We start from the raw sequence: 22189 nt of genomic DNA on the forward strand, positions 1-22189 counted from the left end.
AAACAAAAGTAAAAAATAGTTGACCTCCAGTCATGCTGTTGGCTTTAGAGCTTCAGACCATGGGCAGTAATAGGGTTGAGAGTCACCAGCATGATAGATTAGAGATGTAAAGTTTCTGAAAATTTTGAAACCCAGGGAAAGATATTTTCTCAGGGTTGTTTTTGGGTGGGGTATTGGGGAAGGTTGGAATATATGCAGTAGTGTCCAATCAAACTTAAATGCCTTCTATTATTAAATGCCACCCGGCCTGGTGGAATGCTCTCCCACTGGAGATCTGGGCCCTGCAGGACCTGTTACAGTTCCACAGGGCCTGTAAAATGGAGATGTTCCACCGGACCTTCAGCTGAGGACCAGCAAGTGTGTCCCCCCCCTTCCACCTAAGACCACCACTGTTTCTGAGACTGCCCTCGACCGTGTGCTATGTCCATATGTATGCCTATATACAAACTCTCGACTGTTTATTTAAGTAGCCTATGGATACGGACTATTTTAATGACTGTTTTAAAGATTATTACTGATTTTATAGTTTTCTGATCAATTTATTGTATTTTATTAATGTTGTGAGCCATCCTGAGCCCATTCAAGGGGACAGTGGGGTATAAAGCAAATAAAATAAATAAATATTAAGACCAACCATAGCACAGTGTGGAAACCTGCATGTTCTCCAGGCCTCTTCATCAGGTAGAAAGTTCAGGAAAAGCTTGCATAGTGTATTGTGGTGGTCTGTCTTCATAAAGGGCATTACATGGCTTTTGCTTTAGTTTTGTTTACTGTTCCCGTCGCTGACCAATATGCAGGGCTTTTTTTCAGCTGGAACGCAGTGGAACGGAGTTCCGGAACGTCTTGAAAATGGTCACGTGGCTGGTGGACCCACCCCCTGATCTCCAGACAGAGGGGAGTTGAGATTGCCCTCCGCGCTGCTTGGCGGCGCAGAGGGCAATCTCAACTCCCCTCTGTCGAGATCAGGGGGCGGGGCCACCAGCCCCGTGACCATTTTCTCTGCAGGCAACCCACTGAGTTCCACCACCTCTTTTCCCAGAAAAAAAGCCCTGCCAATATGCATTAACTTGGCAACCCATGCATTTGGGATATATTAACAGTTAAGTTACAGCTAATCTGCAGAAAATTATTGTGGTCATGCATGCTTGCTTAAGAACAAAAGGGCCATGTTCAACTAGACCAAGCCATCTGGAGTCCATCCTTGGGGGAAAGTGCATTAAAAATCACTTAATGTCCAGCATTTGTTGCAAGAATTCTAGCAATAAGCAGATTGCTAGAAAATGGCAACTAGTCTGCCAGAAGGGTGACTGCCTGGGTAAATTTTCAGATCTAAAAGTCACACTCATACTTTACAGATCTATGATTTACTGTGCAGCAAGTTAATAATCTTGATTGCAGTAGACTGTGAATTAGAGTTGGATGGTGTTGCCATAGACAACGAGTTTTGCAGTATCATCCTTCCCCCTCTCCATACAAACACTCCCCCCCCCCCAATAATGTGCTCCGCTGAAATCGAAGTGGAGGTACAGTAAAAAATATGTAAGAACATTGAGAAGAATATTCAGAATACATCTGTAGTGCATCTTCTGTTTAGAAACTAGACCCCATAGCATGGGAATATACATTGCATGAATAGTCCATTGGCCCATAAAACTAAAAAACATCCCAGAAATTATCCAGTGCTCTGAATAGAGTGTGATCTAATGTAGCATGCACACATCTTTGTTGCTCCTTATAGGATCTCAGTGCAAATATTTTCTCTTCTTGGGGTGCATTGCTTCTGTATTTGCAAGAATAGCTTTCCTCGGCACCATCATAAGAAAAGTGTCGAAAGGCGATGCCAGTGTGAAATAGTGGCTAGTGCTGTATTGGTATCTGAGACCCCGGTGGCCTCGTGCCAGTCACAAACTCTCTGCCTAACCTGCTTCATAGGGTTGTTGGAGAGGATAAAACGGGGGAGGAGATCGATGTCTACTGCCCTGAGATCTTTGCCGAATAAAACCCTGAACACCAAAACCTATTTGTTCAAGGTAGGTTTTGCCCCTTCCTGAAACCATCTACAAAGATGCCTGTAGCAAGGAGATAGATCAAGATGGGTAGCTGTGCTAGTCTGTCTATAGCAGACAGATCTGAAGAAGTGAGCTGTGGCTCACGAAAGCTCATACCGTACCACTAATTTTGTTAGTCCTATAGGTGCTACTGGGATTTTGCTCTTTTCCACTGTAGAAAGGAGGTTGTTCATTCTGTTGAATAAGTCACATGAAACCTGGTAACAGGTAAATACTGTTTCTGGCAGTTGAAGCCATTGCCCAAGGAAGACCAGGGTTGCAGAGGCAGGCAATGGCAAACCACCTCTGTTAGTCTCTTGCCATGAAAACCCCACCAGGGGTCACCATAAGCCAACTCTGACTTGAGGGCACTCTCCACCACTTGCCCATTGCTTTCAGTGACCTAAATACACCTTTTGCCTCTTTCTTGAAAGAATTCCATAGCTTTTGCAAGTCCCTGTGTGCTCTGAGGCTGGAGAAAGAGGCCAAAGTGGCAAGAACAGCAACAGAATGGGGGGTATTTTTACATAGCACCCCACTTAACTCTGAGTTTAAAACAAAGTTTCTATGAAATGCATTAAGATTCCCATAGCATACAATGCAAAGATAAAATTCTCACCTAGATTCTCATGAGATATCTTCCAATCAGAACATACTATCTGTCCGGGGTCTGAGGCTCAGCCCCCAGACTTGCCTAGAGGAACAGGTGGGGGATAGCCCGGAGGCAGCTACTCTGCCACCCTGACAGACCAGGTCCCAAACTTGCCAGCAACAGAGGGAGGTAAAGAAGCACCCAAGCCTCAGAGGGTAGATGGGGCAGATGGAAGTCAGCAGATGGAAGTCAGCAAGCCCCACCCTCCCTGCCTGGCTGGGAACCCAGGCAGGGAGAGTGAGGACAACCAGGAGGGGATCAGACCAGAGGGAGAAAGCCCAGGAAGCAGGAACAGCCAGCCAGCAGCAAGACAGTCAGCAGCCTTACCTGCAGTAGAGGAAGGGCAGCACAGGGCCATGCCCCAGCCTTCAGGCAGGCTAGAAGGTATTAGCCAGAACCAGATGGGGCTGAGAGCAAAGCAGCCATGGCTGTGGCTGCCTGAGGCCCTTAACAGAGAAAGCCAAGGCAGCCAGCAAAGCAACCACAGGTGTGGCTGCCTAGGACAGCCAAGGGCATGGCTAGGGTGCTGAGGGCATGGCTGGTAGGTGGAGCCAGGAATGGGTGAAGGGATATAAGGGGAGTCCACCACAGGGTGGAGTGGGTTGTGTAGGAGTGAGAAGGATGTTAGGAGAGTGAATATGGAAGGAGGAAGAGCTAGAGATATAAAAGAGAGAAGGAAGAGCGAGCAAGGAAGAGGCCAGGAGGATGGAAGCCGAGGAAGGCTGGAAGTAGGACGATGCTGCTGGGACCCTGACAAGTTGAGCAGACACGCGAGTGGTAGAGAGGGAGCAAGGGTGATGTATACCTCCCCTCCTTCCACAGAGCAGAGACCTGGGCAGTCGTTGTCCACAGCCAAGGATTGCAGTTCAGACACACTGACACCCTGTGTAGCTATGTCCCGGCCAAAGCCTGACACTATCTGAATTTGCATGCTTTATAGATTATTTTATGCAGATATCTAAGATCTTATCATGTGATAGCATAAACAAACTATGATTGGTTTTATGCTTCATTAGATATTCATAATTTCTATTGTATAACCTTCAAATTAGCCAAAAAATGATGTTATACTCAACTTGCAAAACAAAACTATAAATCAGTGAGAAATGACAGAAAGAGCTAAGTTGGTAGATCACCATTGGTCCATTCTCTGATAGAAGAACATTAATCTAGATAGAGTCGACTATTTTTTAATTGGCTGTCAAAGATGAACGCACACCAGTTTTAGTTACCTAACGTTCTGAAAAAAACACACAGACAGTTCATGCAAAGTTTAGAAATTCACCTAGAATACTAGTGTTTATACGGCTCATTGCAATGTGCTTTAATCTGTATTACTGCAACAGTAGCCCCAGGCGAGAAGACATTTGCCCCTGCCATCATACGCAGCTTTCCTGATCTAAATTGCCCCAAGTTGCTACTATGATTTCATCCTGTCCCATCTGCAGAACTAATAGCAGGTTTAGAGAGAAGAGATTTAGATCTGGGAATTGTCATGTGAGGAGAGGTTCTGTCCTAACCCCAGTTCCCCAGTCAAATTAGCAATATTGAATAACGGCCTCGGTGGAGACAAAGGGGCTGTCTAAAATCCCAAATGTGTATATAGCCTCTGCATTGGTTCCACTGTATTCTGTGCCTCCATAAAAGAGCATTTTTAGGAACTAGCTGTACTTTTTCTTCAGGCAACTCTCTGGGCGCCCAGTATTTACTGTCTGCCAAATGTCCATTGTTTCCTCTTCAGAGAGCATGGCACCATGTTCTTGATTATCTTTTTTCCTCTTTTTGAGCTTTGAAGCTGAACGTTACAGAAGTATGTAAAGTTCATTGTGAAAATCTGATGCTTTGCAAGAAGGATCAGAAATTGGTTACAACTGTGCCTAGTTGTGGTGACAAGAATGGTGAATGTGGCCGATACAAAATGTAAGAATCCAAGGACTTTTGCGCTGGCACCGATGTGTGTTACGCCCATCAGCTGGGCGTAACACACTTTGTAAAGCGCTCTGGATGGGCATTAAATTGTCCTGAAAGGCGGTATATAAATTGGATGTTGTTGTTGTTGTTATTAAGTTTATAAAAGTTCACGTCCTGAAACTAGTATGTGTGAGTGTGTGTCTGTGTGTGTGTCTGTGTGTGTGGCTTCATGCACACACCAGAGGTGCATGCACATGCTCCCAAATTCAATTTCACACGGTTTCCATATCAGTCTGGGTTTGTATTGTTAAAATTGCCAAGCAAAAGAGGCAAAGTTATTCCTTGGTTAGATTGGATGATGGTCTAAGAAATCCTGTCACAATGGGTGACGATGACTTCTCCAGGATGGTCCATCGCAACACAACTTTAGAGCCAAGAGATGTCTGATGATAACCTTGAATATGTAGATATGGTGAAGCCATGCAAGCTAAGGAAAAATATGCGACTGGGCCTTGGAAATTAAAAGCAAGGAGAGCAGGCTGCCCGAGAAACAATATCTAATTATTGAAATGGGAGCGTGTTAACATTGGAGAGAATCTGCAGCTCTTTCTGTTCCAGTGATCAGAGTAGTCATCGGTAAATTTAATGCATGACTCCACAGCAGACCAGAAAGCCTCATAACATTTGATCAGCAATGAAGTTCTTGGCCCCATGTTAATTTATGAGTGCTGAACTCTCCGTGGCTATTTTTAGAATGGTGTCTAAGAAGTTACAGGGATATAAAATTTGCTCCACTGGATTTATGTTCAGCATAAGAGACCATTATGATATATGGGGTGGGATGATCTTTCACAAAGACCTGGCTTCTCCTCTGTACTAAATGCAGGGGAGAGCTTTTGCCTTGAACTCCAAGGAAATCCTAAATCTCTCAGACGAAGCCATGTATGTTAGGCAAACTGAAATAGTCTTAAATTCCAGGAATTCTGCTTCCTAAATTCATGTCTTCTACCATATTTTTTGGCAGGGCTTTTTTTCTGGGAAAAGAGGTGGAGGAACTCAGCGGGGTTGCCCTAAGAGAAAATGGTCACATGGCTGGTGGCCCCGCCCCCCTGATCTCCAGACAGGGGAGTTTAGATTGCCCTCCGCGCCGCTTGGGCGGGGCCACCAGCCATGTGACCATTTTCAAGAGGTTCCGGAACTCCGTTCCACCGCGTTCCCGCTGAAAAAAAGCCTTGTATTTTGGGCAGAACAAAAGACAAATGAAGAGTCCTGGAGAGGTATAACAGCCATGGAGGTAAAAAATTTAAGTCAAAATGGGGCGATAGCTGGATTAGTCTAGGACCGGGGAGACTGTAGAAGCTGGACTTGTGCTTTCTTAAAAATAAGTGCCGATTTTCTGCATCTGACTTTCTCCATTAAAGGCTTTGATATTTTGGTATTCTTTACTTGGGGCCATGTTTTGCTTCCCCTGACCTGGATAGCCCAGGTGGGCCTCATCTCATCAGATCTCAGAAGCTAAGCAGGGTTGGCCTTGGTCAGTAATTGGATGGGAGACCTCCAGTGAAGACAAGGGCTGCAGAGGTAGGCCATGGCAAACCACCTCTGTTAGTCTCTTGCCATGAAAGCCCCACCAGGGGTCGCCGTAAGTCAACTCTGACTTGAGGGCACTCTCTACCACATACCCTGCTTGCTCTGTTCACTGACCCCATAGCTCCCCGACCTGGCAATATTAAAACGGGGCTGCGCCCCTGTGTGCTCTGCAGGCTAACACCAAAGCTAGTGTTTGGTCCTGTTTTTCTCCTATAACTTTTTTCAGTATATTTTGCTTGACAGCAAATAACTATTCTCTAAAAGAAATCAATTAGAACATCTGAGTATAAAAACAGAGCCCTTGGATTTTAATTAGTTTTATTAAGAAACCAGCAAATTATGCCTGCTTATGTTCCCTCAAGCTATGTTTTTGGACACTGTTCCTAATGTATCATGATTTGATGTAGGCCTGTTCCTTGCCGAATAACAGGAAGTGTTTGTCAGAAGTTCCCAGCAAATGCAACAGTGAACCTCCCAGAGTTAAGTAATTTCTTCACCAATCCGGCAACGCGTAGCCTAAAGTTTCTGGTACAGGCTTATGAGACATAGTACTCATCCCATACCATGAGTCTGCTGTCTTGTAAAAAATTTGCTTTTGCCATTCCTCTACCAATATTGCAAGTTGTTGTTCAGTCGTTAACGTATTTAACAGTAATTGCAGCTGTAGAAAAATGTGTGTGCCTTCTGTGTGGCTGGCCTGCATCTGCACAGTTTTGGGGAACCATGCCTGAAACCCAGTTGGATCTGCCCGTAACAAAGAAGTTACAAGAAACTCCTCTACTCCTGCAGATCATTTTCTTCCTAGACAGAACATCAAGAGTAAATAATAATAACAGCAACAGCATCAACAGCGCTTATATACCATTCTTCTAGACAGATTAGTGCCTCACCTAGAGCGGTGAGCAAGTTAGTGTTCTTATTATCCCCTACTGAGCTCATGACAGTAGTGGATTTGAACCAGTAAAATGCTGACTTGCAGCCAAACCACTTAACCACTGTGCTACCTGTGTGGCTCCAACAGTATTTTGTGTCCAGGCTCCACTCTGAGCCAAAACTTGGATCATGCAGGACACGCAAGAACCTGGTACCAAAAGCATAGCAAGATTGAGCAGAGTGACTTAGCAGGGCCAGTGGCAGGAGCAGATGCTGAATGAAGTCGTAATTCTGCATTGGGCAGGGGGTTGGACTAGAAGGTCTGTATGGCCCCTTCCAACTCGGTGGTTCTGTAATTGGGTGAGGGTTAGAGTTAGGACAGGCAGAAACTTCAACTCATCCCACAAGGTAACTGTGGAGTCAACGCTGACAACGCAGTCCGATGCTGGCAACCGAGGAGGCATCAAGGAGAGCAAATGTGGGCACAGCAGCTCCTTTGTGGCAACAGGAGTGCCACTATCCTCAATGGATAACTTGTGGGAAGGAGCAGGGCTACTAACAAAAGACGTTGGCTTCCTGGCATATAACAGCCAGACCAGCTAGAACCAAGCAGGGTCCCTCACAGAGCCCCAGTGCAAGGTATAGCGAGAAAGATCTAGGATTGCTCATGCCCAGCTGGTAAACCTTTAAAAAGAGCTGGTAGGGAAGGTGCCAAAATGGCCAGTTTTCTAGCAAGCTGTAGTTTGCATATTTTGAGATGGGCTTATGGTTTCCTTGAAGGCCATGATCTAAGCTACACTGGATAAGCAAGCCTCAGTGTAGATGTTGAAATTTTCTAGGACAATCACATAAGGAGGTGCCACACCTGATACCGGGAAAGTAAAGAAGAGGACAACCAAGATGATTAAGGGTTTGGGGCACTTTTACTATGAGGAAAGGCTGAAGAGTAGAGATGGGCATGAATCGGGGGGAAAGACAAACCAGGCGGTTCATGGTTCAGCATGTTTCACGAACCACGAACTTTCACAAACCTGCCCTGGTTCACGAACCAGTTCATTTGGTTCGTGAAAATGTCACTTCTGGGTCAGCAAATCGTCACTTCCGGGTCAGCAGAAGGTCTGCAGAAAGCCCATCCCCCGTTGCCTAGGAAACTGATTGATCAGCGCTAGGCTGTCTGCAGTTAGAAACCAAAAAACGAACCAAACGAACCAGCCTAAAGTTCATGGTGATTCGTCAGAAATGGGCTCTGATGAATCGCTGGTTCACGAATCACAAACCAGCCCGGTCGGTGCTGAACTTTGGTTCATATTTCGGTTTGTGCCCATCTCTCCTGAAGAGTCTGAGACATTCTAATTTAGAAAAAAGCTAGGTGGGGGAGACATTGTGGAGGATTATAAAATTATGTTCAGAGTAGAAAGGGTAGGCAGAAAGAACTTTTTTCTCCCTCTCCCAAAATACTAAAAATCAAGAGCACCCAATGAAGTTGATGGCCAGTAGATTCAGGACTGGCAGAAAGGAAATACTTCTTTACGCAACAAGTGATTTATTGTGTAAATTCACAGTAGGAGGACGTAGTGATGGCTACAAGCATAGACAGCTTTAAAAGGGGGTTAGACAGATTCATGGAAGAGAGGTTTATCAGTGGTTACGAGCCCTGGTGATTAAAGGAAACCTCCACGTTCAGAGGCAGTAAACTTCTGTATACCAGTGCCAGGAGGCAACTTCGTGGGAAGGCCTCTGTGCCCTGTTATTGGCCCTCCGGAGTAACTGGCTGGCCACTGTGTAAGACCAGATGCTGAACTAGATGGACCACTGGTCCCACCATCTATGTTCAGATACTTGGCTATACACAAGCAGAATCCCAGACTCAGCACACAGGGCACGTGCTCAAAATTAGACAACCAGTTGGGTGTTTCCTGAGAGGGAATTACGATAGACCTTTCCCCACTGCATCAAGTCTGGGCAGCTGTTGATTCAGAAACCTGGGTGGACACAATTGGTGTCAATTCACCCCTTCCCCAGCTTTGTTTTTCCCAGCTATCAGTAATGCATGTTAGATTTGTTTGTTCGTCTAGGTTTTAGTCTCAGATCAAAGATTTTTTTATCATTCAGTGACCCAGCATTAATCATCAGTACTTTAAGACTTGATGGGCAATTGACATTGGACTCTTGGATGGAGAAGAAGAATGGCACAAAGATAATCTATTTTTTCCCCATACTGTTATCATGACGTGTCCGCTGTCTGCCCCTGTTTGGATTAGAGCTTGTTTTACTTTTGAAGGTGATGCCCCTTTAGTGCAATAGAGTATGATAGAGATCAGCGCTTGAGTCCACTAGTTCTCAGCAATTGCAGTTACAATTCCTGTGTGTGCACAGATGTGGGAGTCCATTGTGTGTCTTGAGTGCCTGCAGAAGCTGCGCCCTGGATTCTGCTCCTGAATCTTCGTCTGATTGCCCCTGGACCTTTTCTGTTCTTCGGTTTAGCTGTTTTTGCAGCTTCCCGTCTTGTAAGCTGAACTGCTGCGTTCTTCTTTAAATTCCAGAAGACTGCCAGAGTGTGCTGCCTGTGATGTGTATTCCTGGGGATGTGCACTCAGCCAAGGACCACCAGATTGGAGGGATGGAGGTGGAGGCATGCTAGGCCATGCCACTACTATGTTGTTGCAGAGGCATCATTGACCTGAATGTATGGACCGAGACTTGGATAGAAGGTTAAAGCACTCCGGCAATGCAGTCCGAAACAGTTACACATGTCTATACCGTTGGCTTCAGTGGGTTTAGAAGGGGGCAGCTCTGCTTAGATTTGCGCTGCAAGTGTCACTTAGGAAACCACCGGGCTCTGTGAGTCCCCCTACACGAGACGCCTCGGTGTGTGTTTGTCAAGTGTAGAGAGACACGATGTTATCCAGGAAGTGTAATTTAAAAAGACAGAGCAAGCGGAGATCACTCCTCAGAGGGTTTGTTAATTTCATCTTCGCCTGGGGGAAGGCTCTGTCAATTTCACCTCTCCAATCTAAAACTGTGTAGGATCCCAACCAAAGGGCAGCCAGGAATAGAAATGGGCTGGAGCTGCCTTCCAGAGCTGGGCTTGGACCTGGAGAGGTTATCATGGGCTGAAGTTTCCCTTCTGGCATTTCACAGCCCCTTCCCACAGCTCCAGTGTATAGCAAAGCCTTTGCCTTGCCGCCGGCTCTGTCTTTTTAAACTACCTTTCCTGGCTGACGTTGCGTCTCCCGACACGTGTTCTTCACTTATCTTGTGTAGAGAGATTCGCTGTCTCTGTTTTGGGTGCTTCAGAGATACCTAGTGTGATACCAACAACTCATCCAATTGAAGAGCATGTTCCCTGTAGCTGGAATACGCTCTTCAAACTCGAAGTGTTTTAAATGCTGAAGTCTTGGCTGTAAAGCTAAGGCGGAAGGAAGCATCTGCTACTTCAATCCATCCATGTAAACCCAATAAAAGGCTTTGAGGTATAGGCCTCAGTGGCTTGTTTTAAATAGTTTATTGCATGCTACCCCCATCCTTCTGAACACACTCTCAAAAAGCTGCAGGCAACAAAGGCACAGAGGCTTTGGTGTCCTGTTAATTTGCAATGTTAATGGCTTGAATTTATGCTATGCAAAGGGCACAGAGGCAGTCTTATAAATTCCTGCAATAATAACGATGATGACTGAGCTCATGCAGGCAAAGAGCCCCAAGCAAGGATGGCAGAGGGTGATAAAATTTACTCACAGCGGGCTCTTGTGCGGAGTTACTCCAGGCCTAGGCCCATCAATTTCAGAAGGCTGCATAGGCTTGTACTATTAGTCACTTATGAGGACTTGGAATCCCTGTTCACTGCTGTTCATCTTCTGGAACTATTCAGTCAGTTCCTGCAACTGTAATGGTTTTTACTCGAATTTTATTATAGGAAATTAAACTGTTTATTTATGGATAAGATTATTTATATCAGTTTTCAATCAAGATGATAACAGAAAAATAGGTTTCCAGTGGGTAGCCGTGTTGGTCTGCAGTAAATCAGCAGAAAAATCGTTGGATCACCACCTAATCATTCCAGTTTGATGTAGTGATTAAGAGCAGCAGGACTGTAATCCGGAGAACCAGGTTTGATTCCCAACTCCTCCACTTAAAGCCAGCTGGGTGACCTTCGGTCAGTCACAGCTTCTCGGAGCTCTCTCAACCCCACCCACTTCACAGGGTGATTGTCGTGGGGATAATAACAACACACTTTAAACCACTCTGAGTGGGCATTAAGTTGTCCTGATGTTGTTGTTGTTGTTCACATTAACCTCTGCTTTTTTTTGCTTTTCAGTCTTCTTCCCCAACAAAAACAGAGCTCCGCCTCTCAACACCTGTTTTAATCCACAGCCAAACTCCCACTAGTGGTTAAGAAGGGTGGTATATAAATCGAATGATACTATTATTGTTGTCATTGTTATAAAGACAAACTGTACCCACCTGACAGATGTAGCACTGGTGATGCTGGAAAGAAGCTGTTTTAAGAATTTAAGAATTGGGGAAGGGGTAACATACAGTTGGAAATTTGTAGCAAGATCTGTGTGGTCTTTTCATGGCTGCAGTCCACAAATGGGGCCGTGTAGTGATGATGCAGAAGCCTTCCTTCCCATCTTGAATAACAAGGGTGTATAAATGTTGTGTTTCCATAATATCTGTGGAAGAGTAGCTGTTGGTGTTTTGAACTTAGCAGCCATGTGAATCTTGGTAAACTTGTTGCCCAGCAAAAAGGCTTGTGCCCATCCCAGGTAGACCATGGCACCGGCAATCTCCGACTATTCTGGTGTAATGCCAGGGTCCAGACTGTCCGAGGGAGATGCATAGTCTAGCCAGAAGACTGCACACAGGGACGCATATACCTACCTTGTGCTGTGCAGCAGGCAGGCCATGTCCCTCATATGTGGTTTTTGTGCTGTCCTGTTGTGTCAGAGCGGAGTTGTGCCAAAGATGCTTTGAAAGCATCTTACAGAATCTCGGCATCTTCCATCAGCCTGGACACACATTGGTTTAGCTGGCTCTTGTCAATGTTGCTTATTTCCATTGAGCAAAGAAGCAGGCAGAGGGTCCCGTGACTGCTGCTGCTCTCTCTGTTGCCACCACTAAATGCCTTGATGAGAATTTCCCCTCCTCCTGGGGGCCGCCTTGTGTCCACACAAGAGCCGTGTGTTTTTGAAGGTGTCGTCCCCTTCTGAAGTTCTTCATCTCTATCCAGGTAACGTAGGAGCCGTTTCTTGGAGTGAAGGAGAAAGGCTGAAATTCTGTTTGCCGGAATTCAGCAGAAATCTTGTTTTAACACAGGGAGCCAGAAGTTATCTGCTGCTTTTGAGGGTAATTTAACAGGGGACACAATACCTGAAATTTTATTACAGAGGAGTTGTGGAAGCAGGGGAAAGTCATAAGGAACATAGTACCCAAAGGCAGGGAATAAATTTAGCAGTTTTTATAATGTGGAGAATGAATGGGGTTACACCAGATGTTTGTAAAGCAAAGCCTTTCTTTCTTTCTTTCTTTCTTTCTTTCTTTCTTTCTTTCTTTCTTTCTTTCTTTCTTTCTTTCTTTCTTTTTCTTTTTCTTTTTCTTTTTCTTTTTCTTTTTCTTTTTCTTTTTCTTTTTCTTTTTCTTTTTCTTTCTTTCTTTTTCTTTCTCTCTCTCACTCTCTCTCTCTCTCTCTCTCTCTCTCTCCATTTTCTTTCTTTCTGTATTTTTCTACATTTCTATGCTACCTTTCTACCCAGATTTTAAAACATTAAGATAACATTTTATATATATATATATATATATAAATGAATATGGTAAGAACATATAGACATGCAAATGCACACAACCAGGGAGGAGGGCCAGTAAGAGTTTACTGGGGCTACGCCAAACAAAATGGAGACAGACTAATCTCCCTGGGGAGGGAGTTCTGAAGTTTCGGCACCACAACTGGGAAGGCCCTTTCCTGGGTTGGTATCCATTTGGCCTCAGATGGTGGGGAGAGACGTGAACAAACCCCTCGTGGTGACCGGAATGGATGGGGCAGTTCACGTGGGGGAAGGTGGTCCTTAAGGTATTCCGGTCCGAAGCCATATATTGCTTTAAAGGTCAATAACAGCACCTTGAATTGGGCCCATAAGCAAATCAGAAGCCAGTGGGACAAAACGGGAGTGACCAGCTCCAGTCAGTGCTGTGGCTGCAGCGTTCTGGACCAGTTGCAGCTTCTGGACTGTCTTCAAGGGCAGCCTCACATATAGAGCACATTACAGTAATCTAATCTAAACGTTACCAGGGTGTGCGCCACCTTGCAAAGCCTCTGCAAAGGAAAACATTTTAATGGCATCCATTGGAATTTGGGCAATGGGTTGAATAAGGAATAAAGAGGGGAAAGTACACAGGGTTTAAAAGACAAGTGTTATCCCAGCTAAATGATTTTTTAATTTATTTTATTTATGTCATTTATAGTCCACCTTTCTCATTGAGATTCAAGGCGGATTACACAATATGAGATTAGTACAATCAGTATCAAGTACATGTCAATACAGTATCAAGGATGTTTCCATATACAATGCCATAAGGTAAATAGATACAAGCTTAAAAGACATAGTATTAGCAAGAATCCAATGCAGAACAGAAAAAATACTGAAACAGAACATAATCAATTCTAGGACTAACATTAGACAACATGGAGCACAGATGGTACATAGGAGTACATATTTAAAGCAACAAATAATATGTAAGGCAATATAGTGATGAAGTCTATGGTCCCTGACTCATTAGCCCTCCCATTGAGTAAAAAGCCTTTTTGAATAGTTCAGTTTTGCATTGTTTACGGAAAGCCAGGAGAGTGGGGGCTCTCCCGACCTCCTCAGGCAGGTCACTCCACAGAATAGGGGCCACCACAGAGAAAGCCCATGACAGGCTGCTGTTGACTTCACCCGTGTGCCCTGTTCAGATGAGCGAAGCTGCCATGGAGGAACATAGGGGTGGTGGTCCCATAGGTATGCTGGACCAAAGCCATGAAGAGCTTTGTATGTAATAACTAATACCTTGAACTGAGCATGATAACTGATGGGCAGCCAATGGAGCAACTGTAGGAAGGGGGTGATGTTCATGCGCCCACTCGCTCCTGATAACAGTCGAGCTGCAGCATTTTGCACTAATTGGAGCCTCCTAATTAACTTAGATGAAGAGGCTTACCTGTTAGCTTACATAAGAATGGATTCAGGGGGAAAGCCTGGCCCCCAATCCAATCAGCATCCAACCCCTGCTTTGGCAGCAGAGACCCACGTGGGAGATAGGAGGTGGGAGTTGTGATTTGTAGTGGCTGGTAAAACGTTATCAGTCATGGCCTTGTGAACTTTTGTCTGTACTAGTTGCTCACTGCAAGCTCAAGCTGAGTGGAAATGAATTTGCGGTTAAAAATCCAGCTTTGAGAAGAAACTAAAAATCATAACCACAGGCAATGTGGCAAAATTAGTACGAGGCTGTCATGAACACATGGATTAAAGGACCCCGTAATCCTGATATGGAAGCATTGGCTGTGCTTGCAAGATGGGGCCCGGATGTTCCGTTGTCATCACCGAACTTTCCTTCCAAGGCGTTCTGTGTGCTGCCGGGAAGCCTGGCGCTGGCCGAATCACTGCTTGGTGTCATGGGAGTGACAGTTTGAGAAAACTCTTTCGTTCAGATTTTTGTGCTGGCGGAGAATCTTGCTCCATTTTGCATTCTACCTTTCCTACCATCCTCTTGCAAGCCATCTTGCCTGCCTGCTAAACTGCCATTTTTATCAAAAAAAGCTTTGCATTGGCCTAGAGGGAAATGCTGACGCTAATATCGCTAAGCACGAATATTGCTATAGCATGCCATTGTTTTTTTCAATGTTAAAGTATAGGATGGTGATTCTTTTGGTAACTTTCTTGGAACGGATTCTTCACCTCCTTTCTCGTGGTGTGATGACAGATGAATCTGTCAGCCTGTTCTCCTCCTTGTGAATCATATTAATTCCAGAAAAGTAGCAGTGTGTTGGTATCAGCAACAAAGCACGCTGCTGCAGCTCCTGGCGGGGACTGATGGGTGCATTGTGGCAGCCGCTTACTTTTTCAAACGTTTTTAAAGAATTAAGTTAGCTCCCAGCTTTGAAGTTTGCATTGAATGGATTCTAAATGTTTAATCAGCAGTGGGATTGCACGAATCAGCATCCTGAGGGAATTTAGTGGAATTATGTATCCTACAATTCAGTACCATCTGATTTTGCGCGTATGGCCTGGGGGGGAAATGATTCCACAGTCTCTTTTGTCTTAAGTAGAACTTTAGAGCAGAAGTAAAACACTAAAAGAAGAGGGATTGCTACCTAAATAGGCGGTCTCCTAATTAGTTGGGGGAATTAGCTTCAAGGAGACAAGTGAGAGGGGGTAACTGGGATTCTCCACCTATGTTTATGGGGATTAGTGCCTTAGAGAACTCTTATTCAACTGGAAAGGGCTTTTCATTAAAAGAAAAATAAAAGGACAAGCGTTCAAAAATCGCACAGAGCACACATACAAGGCTAAGTACGAAAATCAGGGAGGAAAGGGGGAGAAAGCAGTTTGGGGGAAGGCTATAGTTACCAGTCTCAGGGACCATTTTATTTTTATTGTATTTTATCGTATTTGTATTCTGGCCTCCCCGCAAGCAGGCTCAGGGCGGATAACAGCATTAAACCATGGAGACAGAGGCAAAATGACCAACATATCTTGAGAAGAAGAAAAGAGGCCCAAATGGATACGAGGACGTGTGGACAGATCCAGAACACACACACCCCGGTGGCTAGGAAATCCTGTTATAGGGCAAAATGCTCCCTGGGGCAAGCTAACACCTTCACCAAAAACAATAATGGGTTGTCGGGAGGTTGGACAATAAGTTGAGAGAGGTTCGATGGGTCCTATCTTAGGTGGACTATAGGTGAGAAAGTGCTTGATGACCCTGTAAGTACCGGATGGGAAAAACTACCAGGTTTGCTGAATAGTTTTGATTAGGGTAGGTCGGTGTGGGAAGTGAGATCAGGCATTGCCAAGATAAGTCAGGAGTTTCTTGGGAGACCTCATTGTCCTAGTTTATGCATCTCTCTCTGGGGCATGGAGGGCCTCAATCAGTCAGCCATCCTGACTCACACTCTGGTAATTTTCCAGGCTTCCGCCTGGCTGGCATCCACTTTGGACCAGGCAGTTCCCTGGGCTTATGATATATGGGGAAGGGTGTTTATGATATTCCATCTATAAACTGCCCTCATCGTGTGAGGAGGGGTCTGACTGCTAACAGGATGGCCATAAACAAAGGATGTAAACTGAAATTTCTTCGTGAACCGAGAGTAGTTGCTCTGTGCATTAAGAACCAGTGCACTCAGATTCATTCCAGTGGGTTTTGCACAGGAGAGGTTCCTTATGGGTTGTGCTGGCTTTGGACCGATGTGTGACACATTGAATCATCACCTGGACACAAGAGCACTATGCAAGACTGCAAAGTGGACAGTATACTAGGATCGATGCGTCTGCTAAGGACTAAAGTGAACTGACCAGAGTATTTTATGTGGGCTGCCTGCCTGCTCTCACAGTTCAATCATTCGGGCCATAGTCAGCATGGGCTGTATTTGACCTAGTGACCAAGGCCTGCAAGAGGTCCAGTGTTCTGTTTGCAGTTGCTGGGGTGATCCATCATAGAAGTCTGAAGGCCAAAGGGTTTAAAATATCTCCGACGTCACCTCAAGGTGTACTTGAAGGTTTCTGGGCTCCAGCGTCTAGAGTATGAATCAAGCGTACTTATTCCAACAGACCCTGAAACCAATGGACTGTCACAGTGGGAAAATGTTATGTGACATCTACCATTTTTCAAGCACCCCCTAATGGGTTTGCTTTGCTTTCCGCAGGATCCAACGGCTGCCTCCATCTCTGACAGAGACTGTGATACGAGAGAGGGAGAGACTGTAGCTATGAATTACAAACCGTCCCCACTACAAGTCAAACTGGGTAAGTTTTATGCACTGAAGAGCACAATATGCTCTGAGGCTGGGGCACTTATCTGTGAAGGTTGCATGTATGTTGTTTTGTGCAAAACTAGAGTCACTGCTTCATTTAAAATTCTCAGAGGAGTGTGTCATATAAAACTTTTTTTGAAAGACTGTATTTTTAATTAAACAACACAAGGCAACATTGAAAACTTTTGAAAATTCTTCACAGATGTTTGCCTCCAGTCCACAGGCCTATAAATTAATATCCTATGGGGTTGGAAAAGGGAAATCTCTACAGTCACCTTAGGAAACATGTTTATTGAAAGGGGGAGGCTGTCAGGGTAGTTGCTCAGGATGGTACTTTTCTCCCTTTCACATCGGTGTTTCTATTGATATGTTGTCGAAGGCTTTCACGGCTGGAGAACGTTGGTTGTTGTAGATTTTCCGGGCTGTATGGCCGTGGTCTTGGCATTGTAGTTCCTGACATTTCGCCAGCAGCTGTGACTGGCATCTTCAGAGGTGTAGCACCAAAAGACAGAGATCAGTGTCACAGTGTGGAAAAGATGTTGGCAGGTAATTTATATCTACTCAGGAAGGTGGGTTTGGGCAGAGTCATCCTGTAAGAGTTTCCCAGGGTGTGGAATGCAAATGGTGGGAGGCTTCACTGTATCCTGAGGAGGTTCTTTTGCATATGGATTGGTGCTTGATATGCTAATCTTCTCTGCAGGGCTATTGTCAGGTATAGAGTATTTTGTTAGCCTGGTGTTTTTCAGGACTGGAAACCATGCTCTATTCATTCTTAAACTCTCGTCTTTCCTGCACAAATGAACTGGTTCGCGAACTGGGGCAGGTTTGTGAAAGTTCATGAAACGTGATGAACCACGAACCGCCTGGTTCGTTTTTTCCCCTATTCATGTCCATCTCTACTCTTCAGCCTTTCCTCATAGTAAAACTGTGACAGCTGCTGGCAAAACGTCAGGAACTACAATGCCAAGACCACGGCCATACAGCCCGGAAAATCTAGAACAACCAGTGTTTATATTGGTTTGGGTTTTCTCCAGTATTTCTTTACTGTGCTTCTTATATGAGTTTCAAGTGGTTCCCCCATCCAAGACTCTGGGCAAGATTTCTCTTCCTGTGACTTTGGAGAGTGAGCTGCCAACAATCAGAGTAGATAGTGACTAGATTTCATACAACGATAGGGTTGGTACCTCCAGGGTCATCTAGTCCAACCCCCTGCACAGTGCAGGACATTCACAACTACCTCCCCCCACCACACACACACACACACAGTGACCCCTGCTCCATGCCCAGAATATGGCAAAACACATTCAAGATCCCTAGCCAGACTTGCCTGGGGAAAATTGCTTCCTGACCCCAAAGTGTCGATCAGCATTACCCTGGGCATATAAGAAGGGGCCATGAGAACTAAGCACTGATGTAACCCTTCCTGCCCTTTCATTTGGACCAATGGGATTGAACCACTGGCCTGACTTGATATATAATACATGAAGTGATGCATGTCATAGAAAAAAAATGTAATCTCAAAAGTAAAATGAGTAATGGTACGTCATATTGCAAATACAGCAGCGTGCCTGGTGTTTCAGGATTTTCTATTGGATTTCCACTGGGTATCAAGATACAGGGGGCAGCAAAGCACTGATTAGACATCAGGTGATGGATTGTTTAATGTTGTCATGGCTGTCTTGAGTACTCAATTTTAAGACTGAAAGGAAGGAAATAAAGAAGATACAAACAATTTTGGAAGAGACCAACAAGTGGTAAAGGTGTCTATTTGTGTTTCAGAAGTTTACTTTATTCTACTTGGTCACAAAGTTTCTAATAGAGAGCAGTCAATCTAAAAGCATGTAAACTGCTAAACTGAAATTTAAAAACCTAGTTCGCGAAAGAAGGTTAAACCACACCTCCACCAGCCTTATAGAATACCTGGAAGGATAGGCATGATCCCCGGAGAACTGTACTGTAATTCCAGAGTTGTATGTCCGTGATGGAATGGCTCCTGTTATTCAAACTTACTTCCTGATGATATTGGCACACACAACTACGGCAAAATTAACAAGTCTCCAAAAAGGCAAATCATATACAAAGCCCCAATTCAGACCAGAGAATACAAGCTCACAGAGCACCGTGACCAACTAACTAATGTCAATGAACATAGAACAAAAAAAGAAAATCCATGTCTTCATTGAATGAAATGAAGCGCACGGTCACTTTAAACTGTACTCGTTTCTGTATAACGGTTATTCATTACCCTTGCATGGTGCACTTTATGGTGAATTTAGGATTTCATTGTTTGTTGACCATTTGTGCCTTGAGTGTGATGGCAGCTGTTATGAGCCTGGGCCTAGTGAGGCCTAGAGGCTCTGGGGAAGCCTGCACTAAAGTTACTACAAGGCTTACATTTCCCAGGTTCCCTTTGGCCCCTGTGATTGGGTAAGAGGGGATTCTGAGGGGAAAATTGCACCAATAGGAAAGGAGGGAGATGGTGCCTGAGAGAAGAGATAAAAGGCCTCATCACAGCGGGAGGGGGTTCACTTCTAGGGAGCACAGCTGAGGAGAGGCTGCTGCAGACGGTGGGGTCCCTCGTCCAGAAGGGGCGAGACAGTTGGAAGACAGTAACCAGAGGACAGTTAAGAGCAGTCTAGTTAGACGTGTTGGGGTATTTTAGTTTTGTTTGTTCACCAACCTTTACTATTCTCTTTACTCTACCAAGTTTAAGAACCAGTTATTAATAAACCTTTTAAATCAAGTTCTTTATTATTCTGCCTGGGTCCTCATGCCTCATTTGGTCATGTAATAAATCAAACCTACTGGGAAAGAGTCAACAAAAGGTGTTAGTTGCGTGCTCTGGGCCCTTCTTTCGGAAACCTGTGCCAGGGTGGTGGCAGCCTACAGACAGCTTCCCTGGGCCCCAGCAGCTGTGACAGCAGCTTATGCTGTATTGTGATTTTTGAATTGCATTCAATGAAGACATGGATTTTCTTTTTTTGTTCTATGTTCATTGACGTTAGTTAGTTGGTTACGGTGCTCTGTGAGCTTGTATTCTGTGGTTTTTCCGTGATTCTCTCCCTTTGCTATCATACCAATTCAGACCAGGGCCGTTTCCACACATCTTACCTGCCTGCGGAACATTGTGCGAAAGACCCAGAAGACAGCGTCTTCTTGCGCAAAATCGCACAACTCCTGGATAACAGCATCTTTCTGGTGCGATTTCGCGCAAGAAGATGTTGTCTTCCGGGTCTTTCACGCGATGTTCCGCAGGCAGGTAAGACATGTGGAAACGGCCCAGGACTGCTTGGGAAGGGGAGAAGTTTAACATCTCAACCCCGTTCAGTTTCTCCAATTGAAACTGCCAGTAACTGTGTGCTCCCCACACAGTTACTGGCTTTTTAAATGATGGAAGTTGGAATATGATCTTTGGCATGTCTGTTTGTGCCCCCCCCCCCCCATGTAAGATGCTCAGTTGGTTTGGAAAACAAAGAAGGTTTTTTCTGAGACGTGTTGGGGTTCACCATACTGTGTTAATATGAAAGGCAAAACGAACTAGGGCACTGTAATAGGCACAAAATACACTGTAAAGCATCATTGAAATCAGTGGAGGAGAAGCATGCGCTTTCGTTTGGTAATCACACTTCTATCCCAGGGCAGCTCACGTGGTTCTCCTTCCTTGCAAGGGTATGAGGTAGGTTAAGCGGAAAGAGGGTGACCCGCTGAAGGTGAGCTTCATTGACAGAGTGGGGGTCTTCCCCACCTTGGTCTTCCCCACCCTAACCCATCACAAACCACTGCAGCACTCTGGTTTTTATTCTGAGCTCTGGTCAATGGTCTGTCTTTGCTTTGTCTAACAAATCAAAGGACATAACAAGGCAAAACACTTAACTGCTCACTTTTTATTTTAAAAAATTAAAACAAAAGCTCCCACGAAACACTGTTTTGATTTTATTTATAATTGGGACCAACCAGAGTATTACTAACTAGTACCTAAGATTGTTTTCGTCTTTGTGACAGTTTGGCTGTTCTTCATAAACAGTCATAACTGCAGCTGTTAAAAAAAAAATCTGAACAGGCCAGCATAGCCACCTGTCATCTTTGCCAGTTTTTACAGTAACTTTATCTTGCTAGCAGAAAGGAAATGTGGCGTTCTGCCCAGTTCTTTGAGCTTTAATAAATAAATTAAAATTTAAAATGGTGTATAGCACTTCATTATGTTCGCACGTTGCCACAATCCAGACAGTGGCTCTGTAAGACAAGTCAGCATTAACAACACAAGAAAAGCCCTGCTGGATCCGACCATCTAGGCTAGCATCCTGTCTCACACCGTGGCTATCCAGTTGCCCTGCGGGGCCATCAAACGGGACATAGAGGTCGAGGCCTTCCCCTGAAGTTGGGATTCAGAGGTTGACTGCCTCTGGTTGGGGAGGCTTCCTTCAGACACCATGGCTCGTAGCTGCTGATAGATAGACCTATCTTCCATCACTCAGTCTAATCCCCTTTGAAAGCAGTGTATGCCTATATCCTCTGGCAGCGAATTCCACAGTTTAACCACTTGCGGAATAAAGAAGCATTTCCTTTAATTCTTTATGAATCTGCTGCATATTGGTTTCATTGGATACTTGTATTTTGGGGAAAGGAGAAAAAGCTCTCTATCCTCTCTCTCTCTCTCTCTGCCCTACACATAATTTTATAACCTTCTGTCATGTCCCCGCTTCTGTTGCAGAACTGAAAGGGAGTATCTTAGCTATGGCTGTTTATTAAATTCTCAGTAGAGACTGGATTTGGTTTTGAACTGCCTGGTTCTTTGTTGAATCTGTTAACTGCTACAGTTGAATCTCTTAAATGCACTGGCTGTCACTGGATCTATTCAGGCATCCTAATAAACTGTAGTTTGTCTTAACTGCAGTTCATTGCACAAACCCAGGGTAGTCTCCCAGACATATATCACAGCCCAGTCCTTGTTTCTGAACCTCCGTTAGTCTGCATCTTGCCTCCTTTTCTGTCTCCAGGCAGAATCCCAGGATGCTGCCCTAAGTTCCCACGTGCTACCCAGTTAGCTGGCAAGACATCAGTATGCATTTATCCTACCCACTGCTCTTTTGCTGGACTTTGGCTAGATTA

The 22189-nt window shown here is 44.8% G+C and overlaps 1 protein-coding gene across 2 annotated transcripts in view; it reads left to right on the plus strand.

Annotated features, from left to right (window-relative positions):
* The window catches only part of FAM219A (family with sequence similarity 219 member A), a 74215-nt gene that overhangs the window by 30211 nt on the left and 21815 nt on the right, over nt 1–22189 (plus strand). For both annotated transcript variants that reach the window (XM_054987255.1, XM_054987256.1), the window contains exon 2: nt 16973–17072. In XM_054987255.1, the coding sequence (XP_054843230.1) occupies nt 16973–17072 (100 nt within the window). The remainder of the gene's footprint in view (nt 1–16972; nt 17073–22189) is intronic.

This window comes from Eublepharis macularius, chromosome 8, assembly GCF_028583425.1.
Source record: "Eublepharis macularius isolate TG4126 chromosome 8, MPM_Emac_v1.0, whole genome shotgun sequence".
In the NCBI taxonomy this organism is placed as follows: domain Eukaryota; kingdom Metazoa; phylum Chordata; class Lepidosauria; order Squamata; family Eublepharidae; genus Eublepharis; species Eublepharis macularius.